Source organism: Strix aluco, chromosome 11 (assembly GCF_031877795.1).
Source record: "Strix aluco isolate bStrAlu1 chromosome 11, bStrAlu1.hap1, whole genome shotgun sequence".
In the NCBI taxonomy this organism is placed as follows: domain Eukaryota; kingdom Metazoa; phylum Chordata; class Aves; order Strigiformes; family Strigidae; genus Strix; species Strix aluco.
This window is the reverse complement of record NC_133941.1, coordinates 6559332-6584849: the sequence shown is the minus strand read 5'-3', so window position 1 is coordinate 6584849 and position 25518 is coordinate 6559332. Positions and strand designations below refer to the sequence as shown.

The 25518-nt window shown below is 42.7% G+C and overlaps 1 protein-coding gene across 26 annotated transcripts in view; it reads left to right on the top strand.

The window, feature by feature from the left end:
- MAGI1 (membrane associated guanylate kinase, WW and PDZ domain containing 1) overlaps nt 1-25518 on the top strand; it is a 355845-nt gene that overhangs the window by 279469 nt on the left and 50858 nt on the right. For 12 of the 26 annotated variants that reach the window (XM_074835915.1, XM_074835918.1, XM_074835913.1 and 9 more), the window contains 8 exons: nt 283-493; nt 4037-4119; nt 7362-7400; nt 11945-12002; nt 14296-14384; nt 15435-15527; nt 19228-19410; nt 20508-21128. In XM_074835915.1, the coding sequence (XP_074692016.1) occupies nt 283-493; nt 4037-4119; nt 7362-7400; nt 11945-12002; nt 14296-14384; nt 15435-15527; nt 19228-19410; nt 20508-21128 (1377 nt within the window). The remainder of the gene's footprint in view (nt 1-282; nt 494-4036; nt 4120-7361; nt 7401-11944; nt 12003-14295; nt 14385-15434; nt 15528-19227; nt 19411-20507; nt 21129-25518) is intronic. The other 14 variants (XM_074835933.1, XM_074835930.1, XM_074835932.1 and 11 more) reach the window with 5 other exon arrangements.

Genomic DNA, 25518 nt, shown 5'->3' with positions numbered 1-25518 from the left:
AAGACTTTGGTGCCTCAGCAGGGCCTATTAGAGCGAACACAGTAGCTGATCACAGCTTCTGATTTGCACTGGTGAGGGTCTGGCTGGCAGAGCGTGTGTGGGCAAAGCAAGCTCGTCCCTGCTGACAAAAAGACTGCAGAGTCTCTGTCCTCGGTTCATCTGTTGCTGTGTCTTGTGAATTAAAAAGCAAGGAGAGGAAAACTGTAAGGATAAACCCGGAGAAGAAAATGGCAGGAGAAAAAGACTGATTTTCAATTTTATTTGTGCTTGTTTATTCTACAGCAGAGTCTGGTGACCAAGACGAGCATAATACGCATATCGTAAGAGAGACAGCCCCACCGTCCGCGATTGATAGCCACACCAACGTTCCCACCACGGAACCATCTCAGAACCTCCCTCAATACCTACCTCCTTCTGCCGAGGATAACCTAGGTCCTCTGCCGGAAAACTGGGAGATGGCCTACACGGAGAACGGAGAAGTCTATTTTATAGAGTAAAGCACATTTTCGTTGTTCTGATTCCATGTCTCTCCCTCTCTCTCTGGACATAAGTAAACCTCCATGGATGCATTTTGTGTGTGTATGTGTGTGTATTAAATATTTAGTATAATGCAGTTATGTTGCAGAGCTGTAAGTTCTTTACTGCTTCTGAAGAGGTTTTGCATTTCCTGATTGGATTAACATCCAAATTACTCCTGAGTTCAAAGGCAGAGGGAATTGCTTGTTTTATGAGGGTAGTTACAAAAGCAACAGACACTTATAAAATATGGGCCAGTTGTTTTCATGGGTGGAATGAAAGCTCCTAATTGAAAGGGCTGAGACTTCGTTTCTGGAGCCTGCCTCTGCGCATAATGCAGCAGGGAGAATTCCTCCGGTCATGTGCACAGGCAGTAGCAGAGCCAGGGAATGGACTTTGTGTGTTGTCCTCTCATCAGAGCAAATGGGCCAAGCATGTTAACGTGCTCCAGTGGTTTGCAGAAGGCATAGCTCAGTACGGAGTAGGCACAGTAACTTTGGAAAAGTACCTCATGCTCTGCAGTCTTTGCCTAAGAGCCAAGTGCTGTCAGCATTTTTATGATGATATTGATTTTTTCATGCCATAAATAATAGTCTCTAATTATACCTGTCTAGATTTATTGAGAAAGGAGTAACTTATAAAATGGGACCTGTATAAGTGGAAGAGATTTCTTGCACAGAGTTTAGCTAGACATTAAAATTCAATTAGCTTTTGAAACTCAAGCCCTTAGCTGCCTAAGTAGAGGAGGGGCTGAAGAATTGATTTTGGATTTGATGGTCTGTTTAATGCGGTCTTGGAAACTGAGATCCTCTGTCTGTGTACCAGAAGCCAGTGACCAGTTAGTACAGAAGAACCTCATCTGTTAATGCCCCTCCTGGTACTCTGGAGAATTATGCTGGATTAGGGCACTTGAGGGGGATGCCCCTCTCCATCAGCAGGAGAGTGGACTTTTGGACAGGGCCAAGGAAAGGTTCATCAGAGCAGGTTTTGCCTTGGCTGCAATAGCAGGAGAACACATCAGAGAAGAGTGCCAGAAGATCTGAGGAGCTGGGAGGACTGAGAGCACCGCAGTAGCTCTTCACCACCTGGGAGAGGGCTGCTGTAAAAAAAGGCCATTTTCCAGGGCGCTCTCAATTACCTGAAGAGGCTCCACCAACCCCCTAGTGTAAGCCAAAGTCTAGAAGGCACAATGTAAATTCTCATCAGCTGCATATCAGATGAAACTGAAATGTGTTCATTATCCCGAACACAGTATTATGCCCCTCATTATGTCCGCAGGGTGCCTCATTCTTTGACGTACTTTCTGGCTTTAATGTATATAACACAGCCTGAGTAATAGCCCATCCAGCCTGCCATTTTCCTCCCTGGAGGAGGACAGATGATGAACACTAAATGCTGCCCAAGCAGACAGTTTCTCCCTTTTTTGTCCCCACGTGGGCCCCTGCTGTCGTTTCTTGCAGGTGCTCCAGCCAAGGCTTCTGCTGCTGCCAGCAATCTCCCTGATGGCTGCTATATCCTCTATGTGTGTGTGTTCTCTTTGCAGTGCTGGACTGTAGCACCTTAAAAAAACCTGTTAGTCCTTTTGCAGGAGAATCATGTATGTGGTGGAAAAATGTAGCCTACATACACAACTGTCTGTCTGACATGAAAATCCTGTAGCACACCAACTGCTGCCTTCCCTGCCGTGCAGATTGACCATTTTGAGGATATATACGCATAGTGGGTGATTTTGTGCAAGAATGTGTTAATGTGGATGCAGCACTGAATGACTGCAGTTCTATTAATTCTAAGGACACCCTGAGCCTAGAAACAATTTAGTTTGATTTGTATCAAATTAAGAGAGCAAGCTAATGAGCTGTGTGGACCCAAGCTGGCTCAGATGTCTGTACCATCATCTACGGCACTTTGGATTATCAAGTCAGGGTGCTGAAGGGAACAGTGTGGGAACATCTGAGCTGCTTGCACAGAACCAGCACAGGTCCAGTGGGGCCAGAGCTGTGTGTCAGATAACTGATCCTGATGGCTTGTAGCTGAAGCAATATTTGCCTCTTGAGATACATTTCTTTGGTGCTTTAATTGGGATTTTCATTACCCAGAGTATCCCAGTCCCTCATTACCCTGCATGTAGATCTATGCATGTTACAGGTGTAGCACAATCCTGTCCCTCCAAGTGTATGATCTCAAAGGTGTTTAGCTAAATTTTCTGTGTCTCAGCAAACTACACTGTTGTGAGCCTTTGGTTAGCGAGACAAAGTTGCAAGAAATATGCAAATATTCTATTGCTCTCCTCCCACTGCCCTCTTTCTCAGCTAGACTACAGACTTTCTTATTTATAAGTTGGCAGAACCCCTCTGCTTTATTGCTGTTAATTTGCTTGACTTGCTGAATTTCTGCCATTCAGTTTTCTCGTTGGTGATTAATTGCTCTGAAGCATACAAAAGGATTAAACACATTTGCTCATCCTGCCTCAGGAAGGCTGGGTAGTAGGATATGTGAAACACAGACCTTTTATTTACATACTCCTAGGATGCTAGGAGCGGGGCAGTCCCCTCTTCTTGCAGTAAAATACAAGTTTTCTGGTCGGTTGTTAGTTCCTCAGGGATTATAGCCCTCATTACAGCATTTCTAGCTTCATGAGACTGTTGTGAGGCTAAGGTTAAGTTTGTAAACCTCTCTGAGACCTTAAAGGAGAAGTAAATAGCATTACTATGGTATTGAAACTTGAAACTGTTAAGCAGTGTTAAAGGCTAAGCTAGAGAAATGATACCTCAGGGACTGGAGGGATATCTTTGCAGGTTATGCTTTAGAAGATGACATCAGTTTGTAGAAGAGGCATTATATTACAAGATTGCCTGTGTATGCAAATGAAATGATGGGAGAAAATAATTTCTAGAAAAATATATTTTAAGCCTGTTTACTATGCAGCCCTCACCACTGGGACTGGCATCGCAATACTGTCAGGGGACTTGTAGAAAGGAAGAGTTGAAAGTAAAGCTGTTCAACTTCAATCAAAGGCTTTGACAGAACATTTTTATTTGTGTAATTAAAAAGTTTTCACTGGAAATTTCACTGGAAATGACTAATGCTTGGGTCAAATCTAAACAAATGTCAAAGGTCTTTTTCAGGAACAAAGATTACTGCATGGTTTAGGGAGGAAGGGAAATTTCTGTTTTTTCATCAGGAGGCAAATGGCTCAGAGACAGCTTCTGGAATTAAGAAACGAACCACCAAAGGCAAAAGTTTGGAAATTAACATTATAATATTGCAGTTTTCACATGCGTCCTTCCAGTCAGGAATGCTGATTTGTATATTTTCACTTTTCACTTTTGTGTTTTCAATGCCAAGATTCTTGTGATTTGGTAGACTAGTTTGCAAAACATCAGATTGTAATGTCGTTTCTTCTGAAGCAAAAGTATGCCTTCAGGTCTGTTGAATAATTATGAGGATATCTACTCTTATGTCACTGATACTTCAGCTCTGCTTTGTTAACAAAGGTCATATTTCCATTTTTGGTTTCCAGCCATAACACAAAAACAACATCTTGGCTAGATCCACGGTGCCTGAACAAACAGCAGAAGCCTCTAGAAGAATGTGAAGATGATGGTAAGAGACTGAAAATGCTGAAGTAATATAATGTGGTTGGTCCATTTCTAGGTTGTTTTCTTCCTTTCTTTTTCCCCTTTCCAATAACCTGTGTTCAGAAATACTTCTAAAATAAAAGGTTTATTAGTAAGTGCATAGAGACAATATCTGTTATGTTGTTGTAAAATCACTGTCTGTGTAAGTAAAATAGATATTGAGATGGCAGATCATTTAATAAAAATCAAAGAGGTGCTGGAAGTAAGAGGCCTCTGTTCTTGCAAAGGCATTTAAATAGTCACTGATGCTGAACAAGACTCAAAGCTTTCTAACATGTTTGCTCCTTGGATCGCTGTGTAGGAGGAAAGCGACTGAATCTCTGCGTGCTCCATTGTGTTGCACTTCAACCACCTGCTTTACATGAATTGAAAGAGTTATGTTGTTATTTCCTTGTTTGAGCAGAAATAACTCAATTGCTTCACTTCTACTGTTAAATTCTGACAGTCCACTTAGTGTTACGATTGCTGAAAACAAATTCCATTTGAAAGTGTAGATTTTTGCCACTGAAAGTTTACACTGATGTAATTTTGTATTCCTTGAGATGTTGGAAATGCAAGCCACTGTCCAATTTAGAGCAGCCAAATGCAGGACTGTTACAGGAGGTTCTTTCACTGCATCCTTTAGGAGATGCTGGAAGAAAAAGGGAATCATGATGAAAATAACTTAAATGTTTGGGAAAACCTGTGTGGAAATTTTGGTCTACTGACCAGGAAAGGTGATGGTATTCTAATGCATAATTTTGGCTGACACGATGCTATCATGGTAGACATATCTTTAAAATGAAAAGGTTTACTTCATCAGTGTTGGTGCTGTCCTAGTAAAATTAGTTTTTGTAATATGATTAACCTCCTACTGGTGTGAGTTGGCTCAATAAGAATTATGATTTTATTTTGGAAAACAATTAATCCTTTTTTACTGGTAGGTTCAAATTTGGCCTCCGGAACTGCTCTTACTATTTTTACACATGCAGGTTTTCAATGTCTGCTTCCTTTCACGTGTGAGATTTTGCAGGATGTGAGAATTTGCCTGTGCAGCCTTTGCTGCTGTGATGAAGCAGCACACCAACTTCCTAGTGCACAATGCACAATACCCCCAAACCCCAAGGATGTGCAAAGCCCAGGCAAAAACCAAGCATATTGAGCTGATGCCTGTTTCAGATCTTAGAAACTGGCGTCGTCTGTCAAGGAGCGAGTGGAGGGAGCTGGTTTAATGAAGGCCTTGCTCTGCGCCTAAAAATGGATATGTCAGTGGGTAATCAGAACTGGAACAAAACTAAATAATAGTGTATGCAGGCAAAGCTCCCTCCTCCTCGCAGTTAAGCATTGCTGGCGGTTTAAAGAGGAGGTTGCTAAGTCTCAGCGTAAGCTTTCCTCTTTCAGAGGGTAGTTTTCCCTGAAGCACAACTTCTGTCCTGGCTTTCTCTACCAGCAAGACTCCCACCACGTCGATAGCCCTGGTGATGCCAACAAGCGGCACGTGCCGCTGTGGGTCAGCGTGCCCCACGCTGTGCTCTGGGCCAGGGTAGGATGGGTCAACAATGGGTGGCTGAGCTCCTCTCTTAAACAGTTTTAAGTCTCCTCGCAGAAGGGAAAGTCTTTCTCTTGTCCTCTTAGCAGTTATAAAACAAACATTGGAATAATTTATTTCATCAGGATTAGAAACATACAGTTGGTGGTTTCGTATTTAATTAAGGTCATCATTTTGGGGAGCAGTGGCATTTTTGTTTGAGGTCCTTAAAATCAGCAAACTTCATCCTCCCCCACACCCCTTCACTTCATTCACTAAGTTTCTCATTAATGAATATTTTTAACATTCAGCAGTTAAACCAGTTGCTTCATAGGTACAACAGTGCACCACACTGTTTTGCTTGGCTGCTCAAATCTTGCTTTGCACATAAGTAATTATATTTCAGAAAACAATGTGAGCACAAAGAAGAGAGATGGTTATTTTTACTGCATCGTAGAAGCTGGACATTTTTGGCAAGGGTCACTTGAGTGTGTTTCCACTGAAGTCAGGGGGAATTCTCTGTTTTGTTTGGTGTGTGTGTGTGCCCGTGAGTTTTCAGGCTCGATCCCATCCTGTTTGTGGTTTTTGTAAATGTTAGATGTCGTTTCAGATTTCTTTGGGTGCAGTTGCCTTGTGTTTTTCCTTCATCAGGATACGCGTCCCTAACAAGTTTTTGGTTGTTTCCAGTTGTTTAGGCTACCAAAGGAAATTGCAATTCATATTTCATGCTAATGGTCCTGAACAACTGTTTTGGTAGAATATATTGCAAACAGGTCCTGGAAGTGGTTTTTTAGGTGTCCAAATTTTCAAAAGCAATGCTGTGATACTACGTCTTCTGTTTGCTTCTATCATTCATTTATGTGGCTTATACTTTAGGTATTAGGTCCAAGACTGTTTTTACCATCTTTGTTCTGGTTTTGTCATCCTTCATTTTCAGACTGCATTATTATTATTTATAGGCTAAGCAATACTTTAATCATCTGTGTCACTGTTAACTTATGAATATGGAGCAGATAATGATAAATAGAGCAACAGTGAATATTGATGGCTTTGTGTCTTTGAAAAATTACGTGATCTTTGTCCCGGGTGCCCTGCTAAAACTGGTGCATTCCTGTATATACCTCACCAGTACATCTGGACTTCAGCATGGGCCTGTGCCTCCAGTTTTAAACAAGGCACTTCGCTTCGTGTCTATCTTAAATCATCTAAATAGTTACAGTGAAGTCAATTGGACCTTGTATGCACATAAATTGAGGTCCTTTCTTGAAAACCTTGCTACATTAGTTCTTATTTAGATACAAGGTTTTCCTCTCAGATTTTTTCATTAGTATTCAGGTCTGGCCTTCTGATAGATCTGTGTGTCTACAGAATGGATTGCGAAGGTTGGACTGTACAGATATGAGGGAGAAGCTTCACTAAAGTGAGAACAACACAAATGTATTACTTTGCCATATCAAACTGTGACATGGAAGTAGTCAATTGATAGAGATATTTTGAGAATGCAAGAACCAGTTCTTTCATTATCTACATCAGATCCATCAATATTCTGATCACTAAAACGTGATAAATGAAAGCTTGGGCTCAGTCTATAGAAAATTAGTGTCGGTTCTGCTGTTTGCTGTAGGGAATTTCTTACTTGGTGCTGGTATCTGAAATTTTCTTTTAATTTTTTCTGTCTCATTTACTGCTCTTCCTTGGAGAAGAAGGGGTACACACGGAGGAACTGGACAGTGAACTAGGTAAATCATCCATCTCTCGTTTTGATGTTTGACTTCAACTGCACTGTTTTAAACCTTTAATTACTTACTTTCTCCTTTGTATCATTTTGCATCTTTCAGTTTTTTTATTTCAACAAGCCTAATTTATCAGCAAAACTCCCCTAGCACACAAAGCATTAATCTTCCCCTAGCTTCAGATCTACAGTCTTTTTCTTACTGATTCAGAGTTTAAAGAAAGCTGGAGGGCCTTAATCTTGCAAAGTTTGTTTGAAGTTGCTTCCTCCTGGACCCTGCAGAAGTCAGGGACTTTTCCACTGGCATCACTGGCTCCAGGAAAAAGCTCATAGATGCCAAAGTTGAAATCAAGTGGCTAATGATGCTTTTTCACTGGGGCCAAAGACATTTCCCAGACAAGAGAAGCAAAGTGTGTTTTAGAAAGTTTAAATATTACATAAGATGCTTCTGCTGAGCTTGTGAATGAAACAGCTGAAAATTTTGCCTCAGTAGGTGATTTTATAAACAGATGATTTTCAATGATGTGGTACACTTTTATTTGCTGCATCTTTTTGTGAAGAACGCTGTCTTGATATCTAATCTCAGCGGTGCTCATTCTGTTTATACTCATGGTGGAGGTAGTTGTTATTTCTGTTCAGCTATGCTCTAGTGCACTTGGAAAGCTGAAAGGCATAAGAGGTTGCATAGGATTTTATTTCCACTAGTTCTGTTATTGCTTTTAAAAAGGACTGTATTTACAGTTTATAGTTCTGCGTACTGGAGGATTGTATTACCAGAGAATTAACCTCTGGTTTCTGTAATGACTTGCAAGTAAGTGTATTCTGCTTCCTGCTTCTGTGTGATGATTTATACAGCATCATCAGCCAGCAGCTATTGAGTGGACTTCTAACACTACTCCAGGAGTGTTCTTCTGGATTATATACCTGGAATAGTGTTGGAGGCCTAACTACTTTTGGTGCAAGCATTTGAAAGAAAAGACAATTTAAAGAAGAATGCTGTCACTTTAGTGGTATATTAGCATTATGCGCAGCTCATACAAATAATCAGCAGCAGACCAAGTAATATCAGAAGTAGCTGGATGCACACCAACAACCTGCAAAGATTTCTCATGAATCTCTTCACAAAGGGTGACTTAAAATAAGAGGAAGATTAAAAAAAGCAAATTTAGAGGCAGTAATGAGATGGAAATGTTCCCTTCTTTCAGTCTGATATCAGTATCTAGTGTGAGAGAAGAACTGAAAAAATAAATGCAGGGAAACTCATTAATTGATAAGCCTAACCCCAGTTCTGCAGGCACTTACATACACAAGTGTTTTGCTCAAACATCATGAGATGTTCCCTTTGTTTTAATGCAGATAAGCTTTATTGAGCTCACAGCCCATCGATACGCTGTTGAGATTTGCAAATGTTGCAGTGTAAGGAAAGACATTTTCAAATGGCTCAATTGGTCACAGCAACATTAGGGAGGGCGTATGAAAGCACATGGCCCATTCACTAACCGTACTTGTGGTTAGTATAAACTGGTTGGCACCAGATATTTTGCTCCTTAGCTTATCAACAGTTTCTGTTCTAAATATAAGAAAACTAAAACTTGAAGCATTTGCACAACTTCTTGTTTTCCAAAGAGGTGGGTTGACTGTGGAGTAATACATCAGCCTTTTTAACAGAAGGCTGTATGAAAGGACACAAAAATCTAACCTTTAGAGTAAAATTTGACGTACACTTGGGCAGATCCTCCTGGCCTCACAGGGAGCAGTAAGAGCTGAGTATACTGAGGTTATTTCAAGCTCCTTTATAGCAATGCATGGGTGTGACTCAAATACCTGGTGGTTGGAGAAGTTATTTTTTAGGAATCCATCCATCCCCTCTGTAGGGAAGGATACTAAACAAGAGCATCTCAGTAGGAATCCATGTATTTACCCCAGGCTTAAAAGTGTAAAACTGGGTATTTGTCCATGGAATTTACCTGCTGACAGAGGCTCTGAGACTGCAGAGTGCTGTGTGGATATACAAAATAAAAGCCATATGGCTCACTCAGGCTCCTAATGATGCAAAACGTTTTTTGAAATCTCATATTTGTGATAATATCTAATGCTCTGGGTCATCTTCAGTTTGGCAGGAGAGGTGGAGAAGGGAGATGAATCACTTAAAGCCACTAAGAAGCTAGACTGTGCAGCATGGCTGTGGAGAATATTGCCTTTTGCTTTAGAGAACTTTCAGAGGCTTTTAGAAGTTGGAAAGTGCATCTACATAATCAACAAGTAATGTGTTGACAGCTGCAGTTTTGTGTATCGTTACTTCAGAAAACATAAGAGATGTGTTCCTTAAATGGAAAGCTGCAGAGATAGAAAACTGGAAAGATTTTGACACAACACCATTTTTGGGTTAGGAAAGTGCTGGTTTTCTGACCTTCTGTGAAAATTCTTTAAAAGAAAAGAAAAAATAAATTTTAATACCACAACCTTTTGTGAACAGAAGAAAAGCAAAAAAAAAATATTTTAAACTTTTAAAGAAGAAAACACTTAATAGTACAAAATAGACAAAATATATTTAGCTAGAAAAATTGTGGAAAAGTCATTTTAAGGCATTTGTGCATTACTTCTCCCCTCCCTCATTCACTTTTTATTTTTCTTCCACCCCCAGCTTGGTCTCTTTACCATTCTACTTTCACTGTAGTACAACCAATTAAAAGGCTGCCACAACTTGTGATTTCCCTGATTGTGTGCTAGGTCTTAATTTAATTGCACTGAAACTCTTTAAGCCAGTCCCACAGTGATTTCACCATATGGGACTCCTTTGCAAACCTGAGAGTTCCCTTTTGAAAAGACTTTCAGGATTGGCCTCTAGCTTTCTGACTTTTTCTCACATATACTTGCACGGTGTAAAGGAATATCTGTTTCTGAAGCATTCATTTCAGATCGATCTGCTGATAAAATTGTGGAGTATTTTCATGCCCAAAAGTTAGCACTGGCTTGCATTTAATTGCTTATGTCTCAAGGAATCCAAAGATGTTAAACCCAATAAGGATAAAGTAATGATAAGAATGGAAAACCTACCTTATATCTGCAGATAAGGGACACGTGGAGTAAAAAACATGAAAATTGATTTCATCTGATCTCCAGCCAATTCTGAACACAAACATAAACTTTGAGTAATTAGTCTATGTGTGTTTGTATAGATTCTGTTAATCTCCAGTCTGGAGATATTTCTATCCTTATGGCAACATAGTTGAAGTCTATAAATGCAGAACTAGTTAGTTACGTTTATTCTAATTAATGGGCCATTGTTGATTGTATTGGCTGAGCAATTGATGCCATTAATGAAAATAAGTCTTTGCATTTGATAATAAAGAAACATAGATTATTTACCACCAGTCTTGTCAATTTAGTGATAAATTTTGAGGAATTATTTTGCATGGGGTATTTGAACTTGTGTTATCTGACAATGGCGCTTTTTAAAAATTATTATTTAACTGAATGTGCAGAGTCTGTGGGACTACACTTGCACAGTCCATAGCATGGTGGAACCTTCTTTCAAGTTGATTCACAGTATTACACACACACACACCACTGTATTGTTAATAGGATGATTATTTCGTTACCCACAGCCAACAGGAACATTGTGTTTAAATGAGTGGGACAAGGATCAGGCCCTTAAGTAATACATACAGTTTTAATAACCCTCAGTTGGATGCTGAAGTGATTTTATTACATTCACTAATTATAGTTAGAGTACTATGTGCAGTCTAGAAAATCAACAGGAACAAAAGTGGATACATTTCCAAATGTTAATTTCATCTTCAGAACTGTTTTTTGTTAATTATGCTAATTAAAAAAGGAAATCTCTGTTACATGTGATTATGGCAATATGTGTTTTTACATTAAGTGCTATGCAGTGAAATACATCTGTGTGTGCCAGCCCCACTTGGGTGGGTTCCATATGCTGGGCGTTTACGTTAAATTCACTTTGTCCTGTTTCAAGATGCGCTTTTGTGTTGGGCTCATGGCTGAGCAATGCAGTGTAAATCCCTAAGAAAAGAGTCAAAAAAACCTTTTTTCAGCAATGGTGAACATAAATGGCTCAGCCCTGGCACAGGAGATGAAAGCGGTCTCTCTGTTAGTGTGCTACAATTGCTTGCCATAATCTCTCTCATCTTCATAGTCTGGCATTAAAATGCCTCTGGCCTGTTGCCTGCATTGACTTCAGCTGAAATGCTCCATCCAGGGCCACTCTGCCCACAGTGGTGAAACCAGGAGGCTGCTTGATGCACTCCCAGAAAGGAAATTTATTGATCATTTGTTCATTTAATGCAAAAGGCAAATCTAAAATTGCCTGGCATGGGCATCTTCCTGCTGATTTGCTAACCCAGCACCAGTAGGACAGGCTGTGGGGTTGGTGCTGCATGCCAGCCTTTAAAAGGAGGCTGGGGTCGTTCTGAAGTGTTCGAAGCGAAGTCTGAGCTATTGATGGGTTTTACATGCTGAGCAGGAGCAGCTACCTGTCAGATAAGACTGCACTGAAGGCTTCAATAATGCTTTTTCTATTTCCAGAGTTGCCTGCTGGTTGGGAGAAAATTGAGGATCCCGTATATGGTGTCTACTATGTAGAGTAAGTGCTGCTCTCCAGTTCTAGTGTGGCTGTCACATGGAGGAAGGCTTTCTTCCGCCACGGTCTGCGTGCTTTGTTGGTAGTATCTCCTACCAAGGAGGAGACCCTGGCCCCTTAGAGGCTGGGGGATGCTACAGGGGCTGGGAGCAGGCAGCCCTGACTTGCCATTCCCCATCCTCTGGTGGGCTCTGGCAGGAGCACCCTGGGGTGGAGGTGGGCTCAGGGAAGACAGGAGCACCCAGGGAGGGAGTTGAGCTCAGGGGTGAGCTCAAGGAAGACAGGAGCGCCCCAGGGTTGGGGTGTGCAAGAGCCCCAGCACCTCACAAAATACTTTTATCCGGAAAACATTAACAAGTGGGCAATTAACTGAGCTCGATCCCCTTCGTATAGTGCTGCGATCAAAATACGAGTGTGCAAAGCAGACCACCAATTCAGTTACAAGTCAGAAGACACTGAGAAGGAGAAATGGATGCGTCTGTATGATCAAACAGCCATAGCAGAGTTTCTTGTGCCAGGCTGTGGTGTTGTGAATAGAATTACAGGTTTAATGGTACTCTCTCTGGAATTAGAACAGCTTCTTCTTTATCTAGATGCCAGATCGCTCCCTTGGGAAGCCAGAGATCTGAGTTTTGTTTCATCACTGACCCCATAAAATGAATTTTTAATTATGTGTATACTCCCGTCTAGTAGGATGGCTTATGACCGCCCTCAGAGTAGACATGGAATAGAGTTTCTGTCTGCTTTGGCTCATTTCTGACCCTACCATCTGTGCCTAGGGAAACAAGGTTAGCAAACTGTGTAATTAAGGCTTGACATTTATTTACCAAAGACATCAAGAATATTTTTCGGCTATTAAATGCCATGCCAAGAGGTCTTTATAGCATTTTTTCCTGTCACTTTTTATATACATGCCTGTTAGTTTTGTGGCACTCCTTAGTGATGAAATTAAATAGGAAAGTAACAGCAGTGAGACATAAGTTTATTTTACTTATTGTCTATAAGCTCACAAGATGCTTATAATTTGAGCATTTGTCTCTGTCCCTTCCAGTTCAGGCACTCTATTATTGAATAATAGTTTTTATTAAGAAACAACTGTATCATGAAAAAGTCTATATAATTTTAAAGTAGTTATCATTTTTTCTTAACTTTCTGAAGATATCTTGAAATGGGAAATCTTTTACAGAACTTGTTAGCTTGTTTTTATTTGATTAGTTACATATTTTTCCAGTGATTTAATATTGATCTTTAGCAGGAAAAAGTCTGAACATAACTATCTAGAGTGCTTCTATTGTAATTACTTGAAAAAGTGGTTGGTTATTCATTTGGGGGTTTTTTTGATAAAAACATGGGAGAAGAGACAAAATAGCAAGTTCTTAATGGTAAACTTCACTTTGTATACAAAGATGGCCTTTAAGCTAGTATAATTTGCTAAGGTCTACCTGCTCCTCTGCTGTAGCAGAATCACTATTAAAGTATTGCTGTTGAACAATTGATGAGCAGCTCATCTCAGCTGCCGAGAGTCCCCAGACCTGCCCCCACTGCCCTGGGATCTGTGGCTGGTGTTCGTCATTTGGTTTCATAAAATGGTTAATCCTCTGCGGAGTGCATTGCTTGTCTGCCGTGTTTGGGGCTGGACTGCTTTTTTTTTTCCTTTTCCTAAGATTGGCAAGAAGTATTGGCTCTAAACATCTCATACAGGTTAAAAGCTGCCTAATGGCCCTCCCAGGAGAACAGCTGAAGTTTCATCAAATGTTGGTTTCCAGTGGGAGTATTTGATTCTGAATATATATATTTGGAGGCCAGATTTTCAGCTCATAGCCTTCATCCCCACAGATTTTTTTTTTTAAGACACCCTGTTAATATAGTGCATTGATCAGATAGCTGACAGATGTTACCAGTTGTTGGGTTTTGGTTTTTTGGGTTTTTAACTTCAGTGAGCCAGGGAATGACTGTACCTGTGGGAATCTGATTAAAGCAGGGATGATACAGGCCTGGTTTCTAAAATGCAATCAGACAGAGTGCCTTTTCTGCTTTAATCTCATTTTTCACAGATAGGTCACTAATGTATTTGAAGGAATTAGCTATTCCTACTCAAGACACCGTATCAGTACAGGAATCTGCTTGTTTTCCTAAATATGCTTTTTGGCATGACTAGGTGAGCCTTGCTCCACATACACTGCTGTTGGGTTTGTTTGGTATTTTACTCCTTTCCTCAGAGGAGTTTCATGCCTGGCTGTCATTCCTGCTTGTCACATAAAGCATTTCCTAATTTACCTCTCTCTTTCATCTCCAGCCACATCAACCGGAAGACACAGTATGAAAACCCAGTTCTTGAAGCAAAGAGGAAGAAACAGCTTGAGCAGCAGCAACAGCCACCAGAAGGTTGGCACCACCGAGGGTGTGGTGGTTGGGATTTTCATGAAGGAATGTGCCCTCCCTGGCCTTGGCAGCACCATGCCAATGTGTTTGTCCTTCCTTCTGTGGCCTTAGTGTTTAAAGGCAAAATGACGTGTGTAGGAAAGGTTGCATCTGCCCCTCACATAAGATGCAGCAAAGGAGAAAATATAACTACTTAACTGTAGTAGCTTTCACCTCTGTTAATGGGGAGAGATTTTTCTTTTAATGTCCTTTATTTCTGGAAAGTTTCTAGGCTTTCCAGGAACAATTAAAACACACCTTTTCCTCTTTAATCTGCTCCATCAAATTACTCACTGTAGCTCGTGTTGTTCCAGTCTGCACTGGGAGTCAGACTATCGAAGGGGGTGAGGACTGGGCATTTACATGCGCACTAGAGAAACTCCTCTGCATGAGAGGCTTCTTAACCCAAAACCTTTGGATGTTGTCACGCTCTTAACATCTGAAGTCATTTAAATTTTTTATTTTATTTTATTTTATTTTTTCCCTCCCTTTTTTACTTTTTTTTTTTTTCTTTTTTTTCTTTAAATGCAGCCCAACTGCAGTGAGGGGTCTGTGGCATTTGGGTTTGTTTTGGTACCTTTGTAGCTTTCACACCAAGTTATTTCACAACAGTTATTATCCAAGGGGAAAAATAATTGAGGCTTCAACAGTCCTCCTGCAGCCCCATTTCCTGCAACATCAGCTCTTCTACTTAGATGCCATGAGTGCCATGGGGAATAGATTTCATATAAATGTCAAGACCACTTAGATGCAAATCAAGTCCCAAGTTTAAGTGTGAGGGTGGGGTGTCACAGCAGATGGATCAGTTGACCTGAACATAAACAGTCCTCCAGAACTAGTTTTTGGACATTCCATTCATTTTATTCATTTTATTCCCTCTCCGTGACTCTGTTTCCTCTCTCGCCATGCTTCTCACGTCTCCTCTGCTTGAACCCCATACTCCCAGTGTGTGTACATGCAGGAGTCATAGTGCTGTTGTGAAACAAGTAACATTTCCCTCTCTGCCCTCTCTAGAATGGACAGAGGAGTGTCCATCTCTCCCACCACCCGCTGCTCCAAACCATGTTTCAAACAACCAAGAGGCAGTTCGGGAAGCACCAGTGCAAGGTAACAACCTTGTTAAACCAGTTGTAAAAGTGCAACAAGGTTTTTTTCCTGGGAGTGAAATTCCCTCATCCACCAGCAAAGGGAGTATCTCCATGACTAGTGTCACATACCAGGGCATGTGCCTGCTTATCTCCCATAGATTTTGAGACCAGTTGTTTCACGATCACAGTTGTTGCCAAATGCAAGAGGCAAATGAGATGCCTGCATCCAGAGAGGATTGTGGCTATTCTCTGTGCAGCATTCAAAGTGTTTAAAAAGGTGTGGTGAAAACGTGAGTTACAACATCGTGGGAGTTAGCAAGTGGTGGATGCAAGTGCAAGTAGAACGGACACCCTTTTCTACAGAGCTGTGTGGATATGCAAAGATTAGACTTTTACACCTTCTAAACTCTACTGAGTTGAGAATGTGGCTCTTATAATAAGATCTAGTGTAGAGATTTCTTTCTGTTCTCACAGGTCAACATTCCCTCTGAAAAAGCAGCACAAAATCTCACCATGTTGGACTGTGGTTAAGTCACAGACATGCATTAATATGGTCATGTTTTACTTTGAGAGCCAAAGCCAATGTCACCCCATGTCTGCATTCATGGGCAGATAGAGTTTCAAGTTAGTAGTTTAGGAGCCGTGGAAATTGGTCAGCATGTTTGGGAGCTGTGATGTGCATAGGTTGTTGGCCCTGTTTGGCAGGACCTTGTTTTTGGAGACCTTGGGTGTCTTGGGTGCATTTGTGACATCTGAGCAGCTAGGTTCTGTATTGCCATGGATGAGTCTGGCCTGCACCTTTATGGATTCTCCTCTTTGTGTGCTTTGAATCCAAATGAAAATTGGGGGGGGTGGGGAGTGGTGTAGGAGATGAGGAGGACACCAGAAGAGGGAGATCCTCTGCCATTTGGAGAGCTTTGCAGGGCTGCCAGGCCTCCATGCTGAATCTGACTTTCTGTGGTAACAGAGGGCAAAGAGGCACAAGCACCTTGGCCATGTGTTAGGGGCAAATTATATCATGTTTCTGAAAAATCTGAGTAGAAGCTCCTCTGGGAAGCTCTGCATGAGGAAGGAATGATAATAGGTTCAAATACTGCGGACCTACTTTGGTACAACAACTACAAGTACTTTGGGCTATTACAGCCTTATTTATCAGTGTCAGTGGTCTGTGTATAGCCAACTGCTCACAGACCAGTTGCTTGTCTTAAATAACTAACCAGACAGGACATGAATCGTTCCTGAATTTGCAGCGTGAGCTGAAACACTGCCAGAACAGGTTGCCAGTAAGGGCAGAGAGTTCCACTTGTACCTGTTGCAGTACAAGTGCTCTCTGGTTACAAGTGGTTGTAAGTGGACTTCACCTTTGGCTACATCTAAACTGCACAGCAAGTGAGTGGACAACGCCAGGAACCAGAGGCTGGGGAAGGTGAGAGAGGGGGAATCTGTCTGGAGCATGTCACCCTGACAGCTGGGAGCAGCCGGGGTGAGGCTGGCCCTGGGAGCTGGGAGATATTCCTGTGCTCTGCAGATCAGCCGTGGCCTCCAAACACGAGCCGGGCAAGGGTGCTGCTGTCCCAGGCAGCCTTTACTGCCGTGAAGAACCAGGGAGTGTTCTCTGCTGCAGGCGGCAGCAGATCAGCCCTTCCAAAACAGACGTGTGAAATTTAGCAGTATCCAAAGCCCCCAGCGCATTCCCAAGGGTTATTAGAGCACATCAGAGTAATCCAGGCTTGCAGCAAGGAGAAATGTGGGAGGTGTGGGGTTGGTACCCTGACCACCAGGCATCTGGAGTGTGCCCCAGAAATGCTGGTTTTCCTTGGGGAGACATCTGTGGATAGCACCTCTGCCTTTTACACTGTCAGGCTGAAGCAAGAGCTGCCCAAGCATCCGTGCACAGCAGTGCAAAGGACCCATCACACAGGGGATGATGTTAGAAGCCTCACTCAGCTCTCCACCCACTCCCGACTGCCAGCCACCAAAATTGTGCAGCAGCATTACAGGAGAGCATTAGCCTGTCTCAGCACCACTCTGAGTGACATGTCCTGGTACCCGCTGATAACTCCTTCTCTCTTTCATTCTTCCTCTTCTTTTCTCAGTGCTGCTCTCTATTCTCTTGCTCCCCATTTGCAGCAGCTATTTCCATCTATTTTCCAGCCCTATGCCCAGGGGTTTCCATCTCTACCACTGATGGCACTGCTGGCGGGAATGTGGGCACAAGGACCCCTCCTGGCACCGCTCTCCCAGCTGGGGTTTTGTAGATACACTCCTTTAAAGTGTGATCCCCTCCCAAATGCTGTAGGTGGGACATAGCCTGTGGTGCTGCTATCCTGTTGCTGCAGGGCAACTTCACCCTGTATTCGTAGGCAGATGCCAGCAAGCTGTGCTTGTTCTGCTTGTCTTTTGAACCAGAAATCAGCGCAGGACCAAGCCCCACTGCACACTGCCTCTCAGCCGTGTTTGTTACCTGAGATGTTGGGTTGCACTTTGTTAGTCAGGGCTTTTTTGCAGCTTGGGGTCCAAGCAGAGCATCTGCCCACAATGTGCAGGATTACTGTGTTCTGTGCTACCCTTCAAAGGCAGAAGACTGCAAGTCCTCACACTGCCCCCTCATGAATAATCTTCAAATACACTTTTTTTTCCCCCCAGTCAAAGGCTTACAAGTCTCAAATCCCCTCACTCTCCCTCAAGGTCTCCTTTCTGAACAGAGGCCCACAGCAATGCTGCCGAGGTTTTTGAAAGTACGCCAGCTCTCCTGGCTGGGATACACGCTGCTGATCCTGGAGCTGTCACCAGAGGGCTTAGTGGGACAGTCTTTTCCCCTCTAAGCATTAAAAACAATTAGAAGTGCAAAGGTGTTTAGTGTTGGCACTGTGGAGTAGAGTAACCATGATCCCTTTCGCGAGCCTGTGCAACATGCTTTGCAAGGATGCACTTCTGTCTTCAGAGCACCTTGTTCCCTGATAAGTGTGCTCCCGGAGAGCATTGACAGCCCTCCAGCACAGCCGCTCCAGTCCCAGGCCGCTCTTTGATCCACACTTCACAACAGCAGTGTTTCATCCACAACAGGCAAGGAGCAGAAAGGAAAGAGAAAAGACTTCAAACAGTGTGTGAAATAAAACATCAGCATCCTCCCTTTTTTCACTGGAGGAGGTCACAGGGTGGTAGCGATGGTGGGGCAGGGCGGGTTATGCTAAAGGTTACACAGTGTCTTGCCAGAGCTCAGAAGTTGCTTTTTGCTCGATGGGGTGGGAGAAAGCCAAGTGGTTAAAAACATAACAATATTCCTTTCTGCTGAAATTCTCACTGCAGACTCCTTCTGTAGGAGGCATTTGTGCTGCCCCTGTCCCATCCTTCCTGGAAATAACCACTTCAGGACAGAGATAAGGCACACATCTAAGCCAGCATTGCCAGCTTTAATATATTCCGTTCTTTAAAGCAGCATATTTTCCCCTTTGTAGCCTTGGGGCTTTGGTGTGCACAACCACAGCTAACAAAGTGCAGAGTACTAGGGGTTTTGCTCCCTCTTTTTACTGCATGATTGGATCCAAGGAGACGGGTGGAGTGCGATGAGGTGAGAGGATGCTGGAGTGAAGTGCAGTCCTGTCCCAGCACACCGCTGTGTTTGTCCATGTACTTGTTAGAACGGGGAGGGGCAGAGGAAAAAGAAGATCAAACGTTCTTGCCTGGCTGTTTATAGATTTTCCAAACTTCCTACACAGGAAAACCATTTTTTACACGAAACCCTTCTGAGTTGAAAGGGAAGTTCATCCACACCAAGTTAAGGAAAAGCAGCAGGGGTTTTGGCTTCACCGTCGTCGGAGGGGACGAGCCGGATGAATTTCTCCAAATCAAAAGTTTGGTGCTTGACGGCCCCGCAGCGCTGGATGGCAAAATGGAAACAGGTACCAATGCTTTATATCAAAATCAACACCACCGCTCTGGTTATGTTTTCACAGTTGTTTTTATGTGCAATTCATAAAGGACTGTTGTTCTCATCCCCTTTTTGGGGAGGAGCCTTCAGCTTTCCCATCAGCAAGCAGGGAGGTGACAAACATTGAGGGATTTGTTAAAAATCTTACAGCAAGGCACTTCATGTGCTGGAATTTCACCTCAGGTGTCAAAATATCCAGCTGGGGCTCTGCCATCTCCTGCTCTCTCCCCATGCTGACCTGCAGAGAGGAGCCAGCAGTTGTGGGGTCCCACATCAGGCTGCAGGTTACTGCTCCCCACTGTGGCAACAGCTGCCATAGTTTTGTAGGGCTGCATCGCTGTGGGTTTCGTGTATCTGCCATGCTGCACACCCCCTCTCCTAAGCCACTCTCAGGGAATGGGCAGAGGAGCGGGCTAGTTTGCATTTCCCTGTATGGAGGCACCAAGGGCCAATTTGTTTTGCCAGAGATCGGGCCCAGCATGATGAAATCCTGTTAGGATTCACCTGAAGTCACAACTCCTAACTTGCAGGTGGAGCATCACAACATCGAACATCCCTGTGCTGCATCCTCAGCGTTAAAAAATGAATCATAACTTAATCAATACTTAGATTTCAGACTGAAGTACATCTGAGACATGACATGTGGCACTGTATTTGAGCAGTTGGTATTTGAGAGCCTTCTGTTAGAGCTCTTGTGCTCCCAGTTTTGTTTCTATCATATGTCAGTGTAGCACAGTGTAGAACAGCTGTATATTTCGGACTTCAAAATAGCTGTTAAATGGGCTGTATACCATCATTTGAATTTATTAATTTTTTGCATAAGCCAATTCCATTTTCACTTTCAAAAATGTTTATGTACATAAACGCTTTATGCAGTGTATCCATTGTGTACAGAGAGTTCTTGCTTGCCCAAGTGTCATACTCCTTCCTTGCAAAGATACTTACATGCTGCTATTTACCTGTGAGTGGTACCTGTGGATGCTGCGGATCAGCTCACAGGCTCTAGTCCTCACCTTCCTGGGGTGCACAAATGTATGTGTTTGGTCTATCTGTCTGTGTCCTCTGCAGGGGACGTCATAGTCAGCGTGAACGATACCTGTGTGCTGGGACACACTCACGCTCAAGTTGTGAAAATCTTCCAGTCCATCCCCATCGGTGCCAGTGTGGACCTCGAACTGTGCCGAGGCTACCCCCTGCCCTTCGATCCCGATGATCCCAACACGAGCCTGGTTACATCCGTGGCAATTTTGGACAAAGAGCCAATCATTGTGAACGGACAGGAAAATTACGACTCCCCAGCGAGCCACAGTAGTAAAACAGGGAAAGTAAATGGCACAAAGGAAGTGAGACCCAGCAGCCCAGCTGAGGTCTCCTCCAACGGACCCCATGGTTACCCCAATGACACGGTCTCTTTGGCATCTTCAATAGCAACGCAACCTGAACTCATAACTGTGCATATAGTGAAAGGGCCTATGGGCTTTGGGTTTACTATAGCAGACAGTCCCGGTGGGGGCGGCCAAAGAGTGAAACAAATTGTGGACAGCCCAAGGTGCCGCGGCCTGAAGGAGGGTGACCTTATAGTCGAAGTCAACAAGAAGAATGTGCAGAGCCTCACTCACAACCAGGTGGTGGATATGCTGATTGAATGTCCTAAGGGAAGCGAAGTCACGTTGCTGGTGCAGCGAGGAGGTGAGTCTTCAAAACTGCTTTAATATATTTCTTGCTGAAATTTTTAAAAAATGCATGTCATGAAGGACCTCTCCTAAGCTTCTCTGTAGAAATGGTTTATGTCTTGAGATCCGGGAACTGCCCCAATTTGGCAGTTGTGAGGTCACATAGATGATTAAAATTATTTGTTGTTTGATGCTGCACTGGGGGGAACGTGCATGTAGTTCCCGTGCACGCATGGACTACACATGTCTTCTAGTAATGCACAACAGGGTGGTGTGGTTACACTTTTACTTACATAATAAACCCTGATCTCATGTTTGAAGAAATTATTTTAAGTAAAACTTGGACATTTCTTGAGCTGTTTTGGGAGATGGAAAAGGCTGGTAATATGTTCTGTAATCTGCAGTGTTCAAAATCAGGTATTCAGTGACTCTCCACTGTGGAAAGGTTACACCTGGGATGCAGTTGGGAGTGGAGGAGAGAATTTAAACTTCTCCATGTTGTAAGCAACTGAAGCTTACTTCTGGCCATGTTTATTTGCTGAGCTTGTTTTTGGTTGCATTGCTGAGAGGCCATCAGCAGGTACAGACAACACCTTACAGGCAGGGTGTCTGCAGCCCACGTGGGAGCGGGGATGGTAGGTACCCTGTCATGGGGTCATTCCATCCACAGGAACTCTTTCCCTGCACATAGTAACGGTGAAGTAATCTGAGGTAGCACACCCCACCTCACATAGCAGCACACTTTTAGTCTATGGTTTAAAATTACTGAAAGAGTTAGTGTCAAGCTCTCGGGGAAAGTCCAGGTCAGCTGTTGAGTGCAAAGTCAACAGCAGAGGGGTCAGCTCTCCCTCTCCCTGCTCTGGCATTGGCAGTGGGGATCTGAGAGGGGCAAAGCCCTGGCCCTGCTGCACTCCCTGTCCCATGCAGCAGTTCTTATGGACAACACACACATTGGTGCTCAGCGCCTTGCAGGGACGAGCACACGGCAGAGACAGAGTTAAGAGGACAACTGGGTGCTGAATGCAGCCCCCAGCCAGCCCTGGAAAGAGTGTTTGATATAAAAGTACTTATCTGATGCTTTTTTTTAAAGTGTTTTGATTGTAGTAAGTTAGCAACAAAAGTCCGTCCATCTTAACGGGGGACAAGTTGCTTCCTGAATTTACAAGTCTGGTTGGTTGTTTTTAAAGACCTGTTTCAAGGAACTGAGGACACTGACTCTGTGGTTTTGTATTTTGATAGTAAATTAAAAAGTAGAGAACAGAATATATTAAGAATTTTCCAATGTTCAAAGTGTGAGTTCCTTAAAGACTTTCAGTACTAGAGAGGTTTAAAAAATGCACTGCATTCTCATGATTAATATATGTATTATGGAGAAAATATGGTTGGAAGAAAAATAGCAGCTATTATTAATCCTCCTGGAGAGCGCACATATATCTAGTAACACCATACATTAATTATTTGAATTGTGGCTGACATTTAATAATCCTCCTTATGCCTTGAAGGCATAATGAAAAGATTTGATGAGGAAGTAAAAGCATAGTTTTAATAAGATAGTAAATAGTTCCCTGGTAATCTTGCTGAATCTCTCTTTTTTTTTTTTTTTTTTTTTTTTATTTTAATCAAGATACTAACCACATGTTGAGCATTTGCTATCACCTTCCTAGGTAGATGCCATATCAATCTCCTTGAACTGCCTCCCTCCCTCTTTCAAGGTCCTGACATTTCTGTCTCAGCATAGAACACTTACAGTTCCAAATTTCATGCTCTCGTGGTACAGGACTCAGAAACTGGTGCCCTGGATCCACAGTTAATCATTGAAACATGTTTTTCTTCACATCCAGAAGAAAGCTGGACCAAAAGGCACTCAAGTTGTGGCACAGAAGCCAAGCAGAGTAGGGACAGTAGTAGCCCCAGAACCAAAACCAGGCAGATTTGTTTAAAGTTTGTAAGATGGAGCTGGCTAAAATGCCCTCAGCACTCAGTGCAACTGCGCGTGGGTCTTTTCTCCCGTACCTTTACCTCGTGTTACCTCTGCCAAGTCTTTTATCAGAAGTACCATCCCCAGACAAGGTTGCCACTATTTATTTTGGTCTGATTACAGAAATGTATTTGGCTCCAGTGTTTGATAAGCTCCTTCAGGGCTCCTGAGCCAGTTCTTTAGCTTCACTGTCAGTTGTCCTTTCCTCCTCCTCCCTCTGGTGTCCAGTCAAGAAAATGCTCAGATGCTGTCAGGCATCCTTGCATTAGCCTAACATTTGCATTCAATCAGGCTTTGCATGAAGCATCCCTGCAACACTAAGGCTGGTGTTCAGAGCTGTCGAAAGGATTTGTCAGAAGTGATTACTAATCAGGCAGAAAAATATCAGAAAGAAATGTGTAATATACAGGAAAAGCTCTGCCTGCTCCAAGCTACTGGTGCACTCCCAACAACGAGGTTTAATTGTTAAAATGCAAACCCACAGCGGCTAAGAGCAGCCTGTAAAGTATTTACTGTAAGGTGTATTCAGCTGAAGCACTGGCTTATGGGAGCAGGCGAGTCCTGCCGTTGCCTTTGAGTGAGGAACAGAAGGGTGATTTCAGGAAGGATGAAGCTGAAATGCCCCCTCTGTGTGGTTGGCTGCTCACGTGTCATCTGAAAGTCGTTTGTAGGACTCAAGATTGGGGCAGAGGGATAAATACATTAAGAGAGTGACAATGTCAGGTCACTGAGATTTTGCTTTCCAGAGGCCCCGTAGAAAACTTGCCTTATCTGTCTTCTGATTTAATTTTTTATTTTCCCCTGCTTCCTCCCCTCTCTAGGGCTTAATTATATTATTGCTGTTGTTTTCCTATTTCGCCTGTACATAGCGCTGGATAAAAGTCACTGAGCGCATCTCATGGCTTGGATTTCAACACTTGCAGGGTTCAGAAAGGATGAACTCCGAGCGGAGGCAGCGTGCAGGTTGCTAATTGGGCTGTACACGAGAGCAGATTGGAAAAGCTGCTTTTGCTTAACAAAATGAAGGGACAGAGGGGACAAAATTATTGTCTCTGACTATTAGGTAGGAGAGTTAGGAGATGCTTAAACCAGAGTTGGCTGAAGAACAGCTGGGTGTTGGTTCAGCCATGAGTAATTTAAACTGGAAATAAAAAGGAAGTGCCAACCCATTAGAGCCTGTAAGTCAAACTGGAGGAGGCATAAAGGCTTTGCTGTCTGAAGGTGAAGCTCAGCACGTTTGAAGGGGATATGACATGGTGCCTGCAGCAGCAGAAGAGATGCTTGATAACCCAGCAGGACCATTCAAGAGCTGTGTACCTGAGAGTAAACCAGTGCTGCTGGTTACAAAATGCAGAATTAAGCATATGTTTTTGTCCCTGCACTGCACAATGTGATTACCCATTTCAGTTATTTTAAAGAATTATTGTTAATAAGGCCACAAAAGGCCTTTATTTTGAGTATTTGTAGCTGAAATGGTTCTTTTAACCTTGTACCTACCAAGTACATAAAGTACTTTTCTCCAAAAAAAGCAAAGAAAGAAGGTAATAATATTTGCCACTTGAAATCCATTTGTCATTGAAGTCTTGTCTACGCACGGTAATCGACTGAAATAAGCAATTCTCAAATACCTCTCCATTCTGCACAGATTCTATTCAGAATAAAAGCAACATTTTGTCAGAATAATTTCACTGCTTCCCAAGGGACTTTTATTCTGGGAGTTGTGTCTATGCTGGGACAGGTGGGGGGCTGTTTCAGAACAAGTTATTCTGCAAAACTACTGTGCTGTATTTTTTGGAGTCACTAAGATCTAATATTTGTTTCAGTGAGAACATTGGTGTGTCTTATTGATGTATTCTGTGAATTACCTCAGATTAAAGAGCATTATTTTTTTCCTTTTTTTTCCTTTTTTTTTTTCTTAGGTCAGTCTTCAGGTCATCCAAAAATATTGTGATTAGTTTGTGTCCAGTTACAAGAATTAAGCTGAGCAGTTTTCATGCAGGTTTGAATGGACAGTTTCCCTTCAAAGCTTTCGCAGTGCTCACTAGCATCTTTATTCACTGGAAGGTCGAAATAGCATAAACCTTGAGCCTGATCTACGTAATCCCCTTGAAGATGTGTTCTCACTTTGCTTCAGATCAAAGTAAAAGCATGCAGGTGAAATGTCACTCACATGTCATGTGCAAATCAATGGGGTTTCTAATAGCTTTCCCTAGTGCCAAATTCACATTAAACTGGGGAATGGGAATCTGTCTTGTGAAAAATATGTGATATATATGCTGGAGTTTCAAAACTAAATATATTTTATGGGAAGAAGAACCAAAGCAACATCTACCTCTCTAATTGCCCATCAGTGAATGCCTGAGTCTTATCTCCATGTAAAAGCAAAGTCCATAGTAAGTTCCCTGTTCATGGTTCAATTGAATGAAAC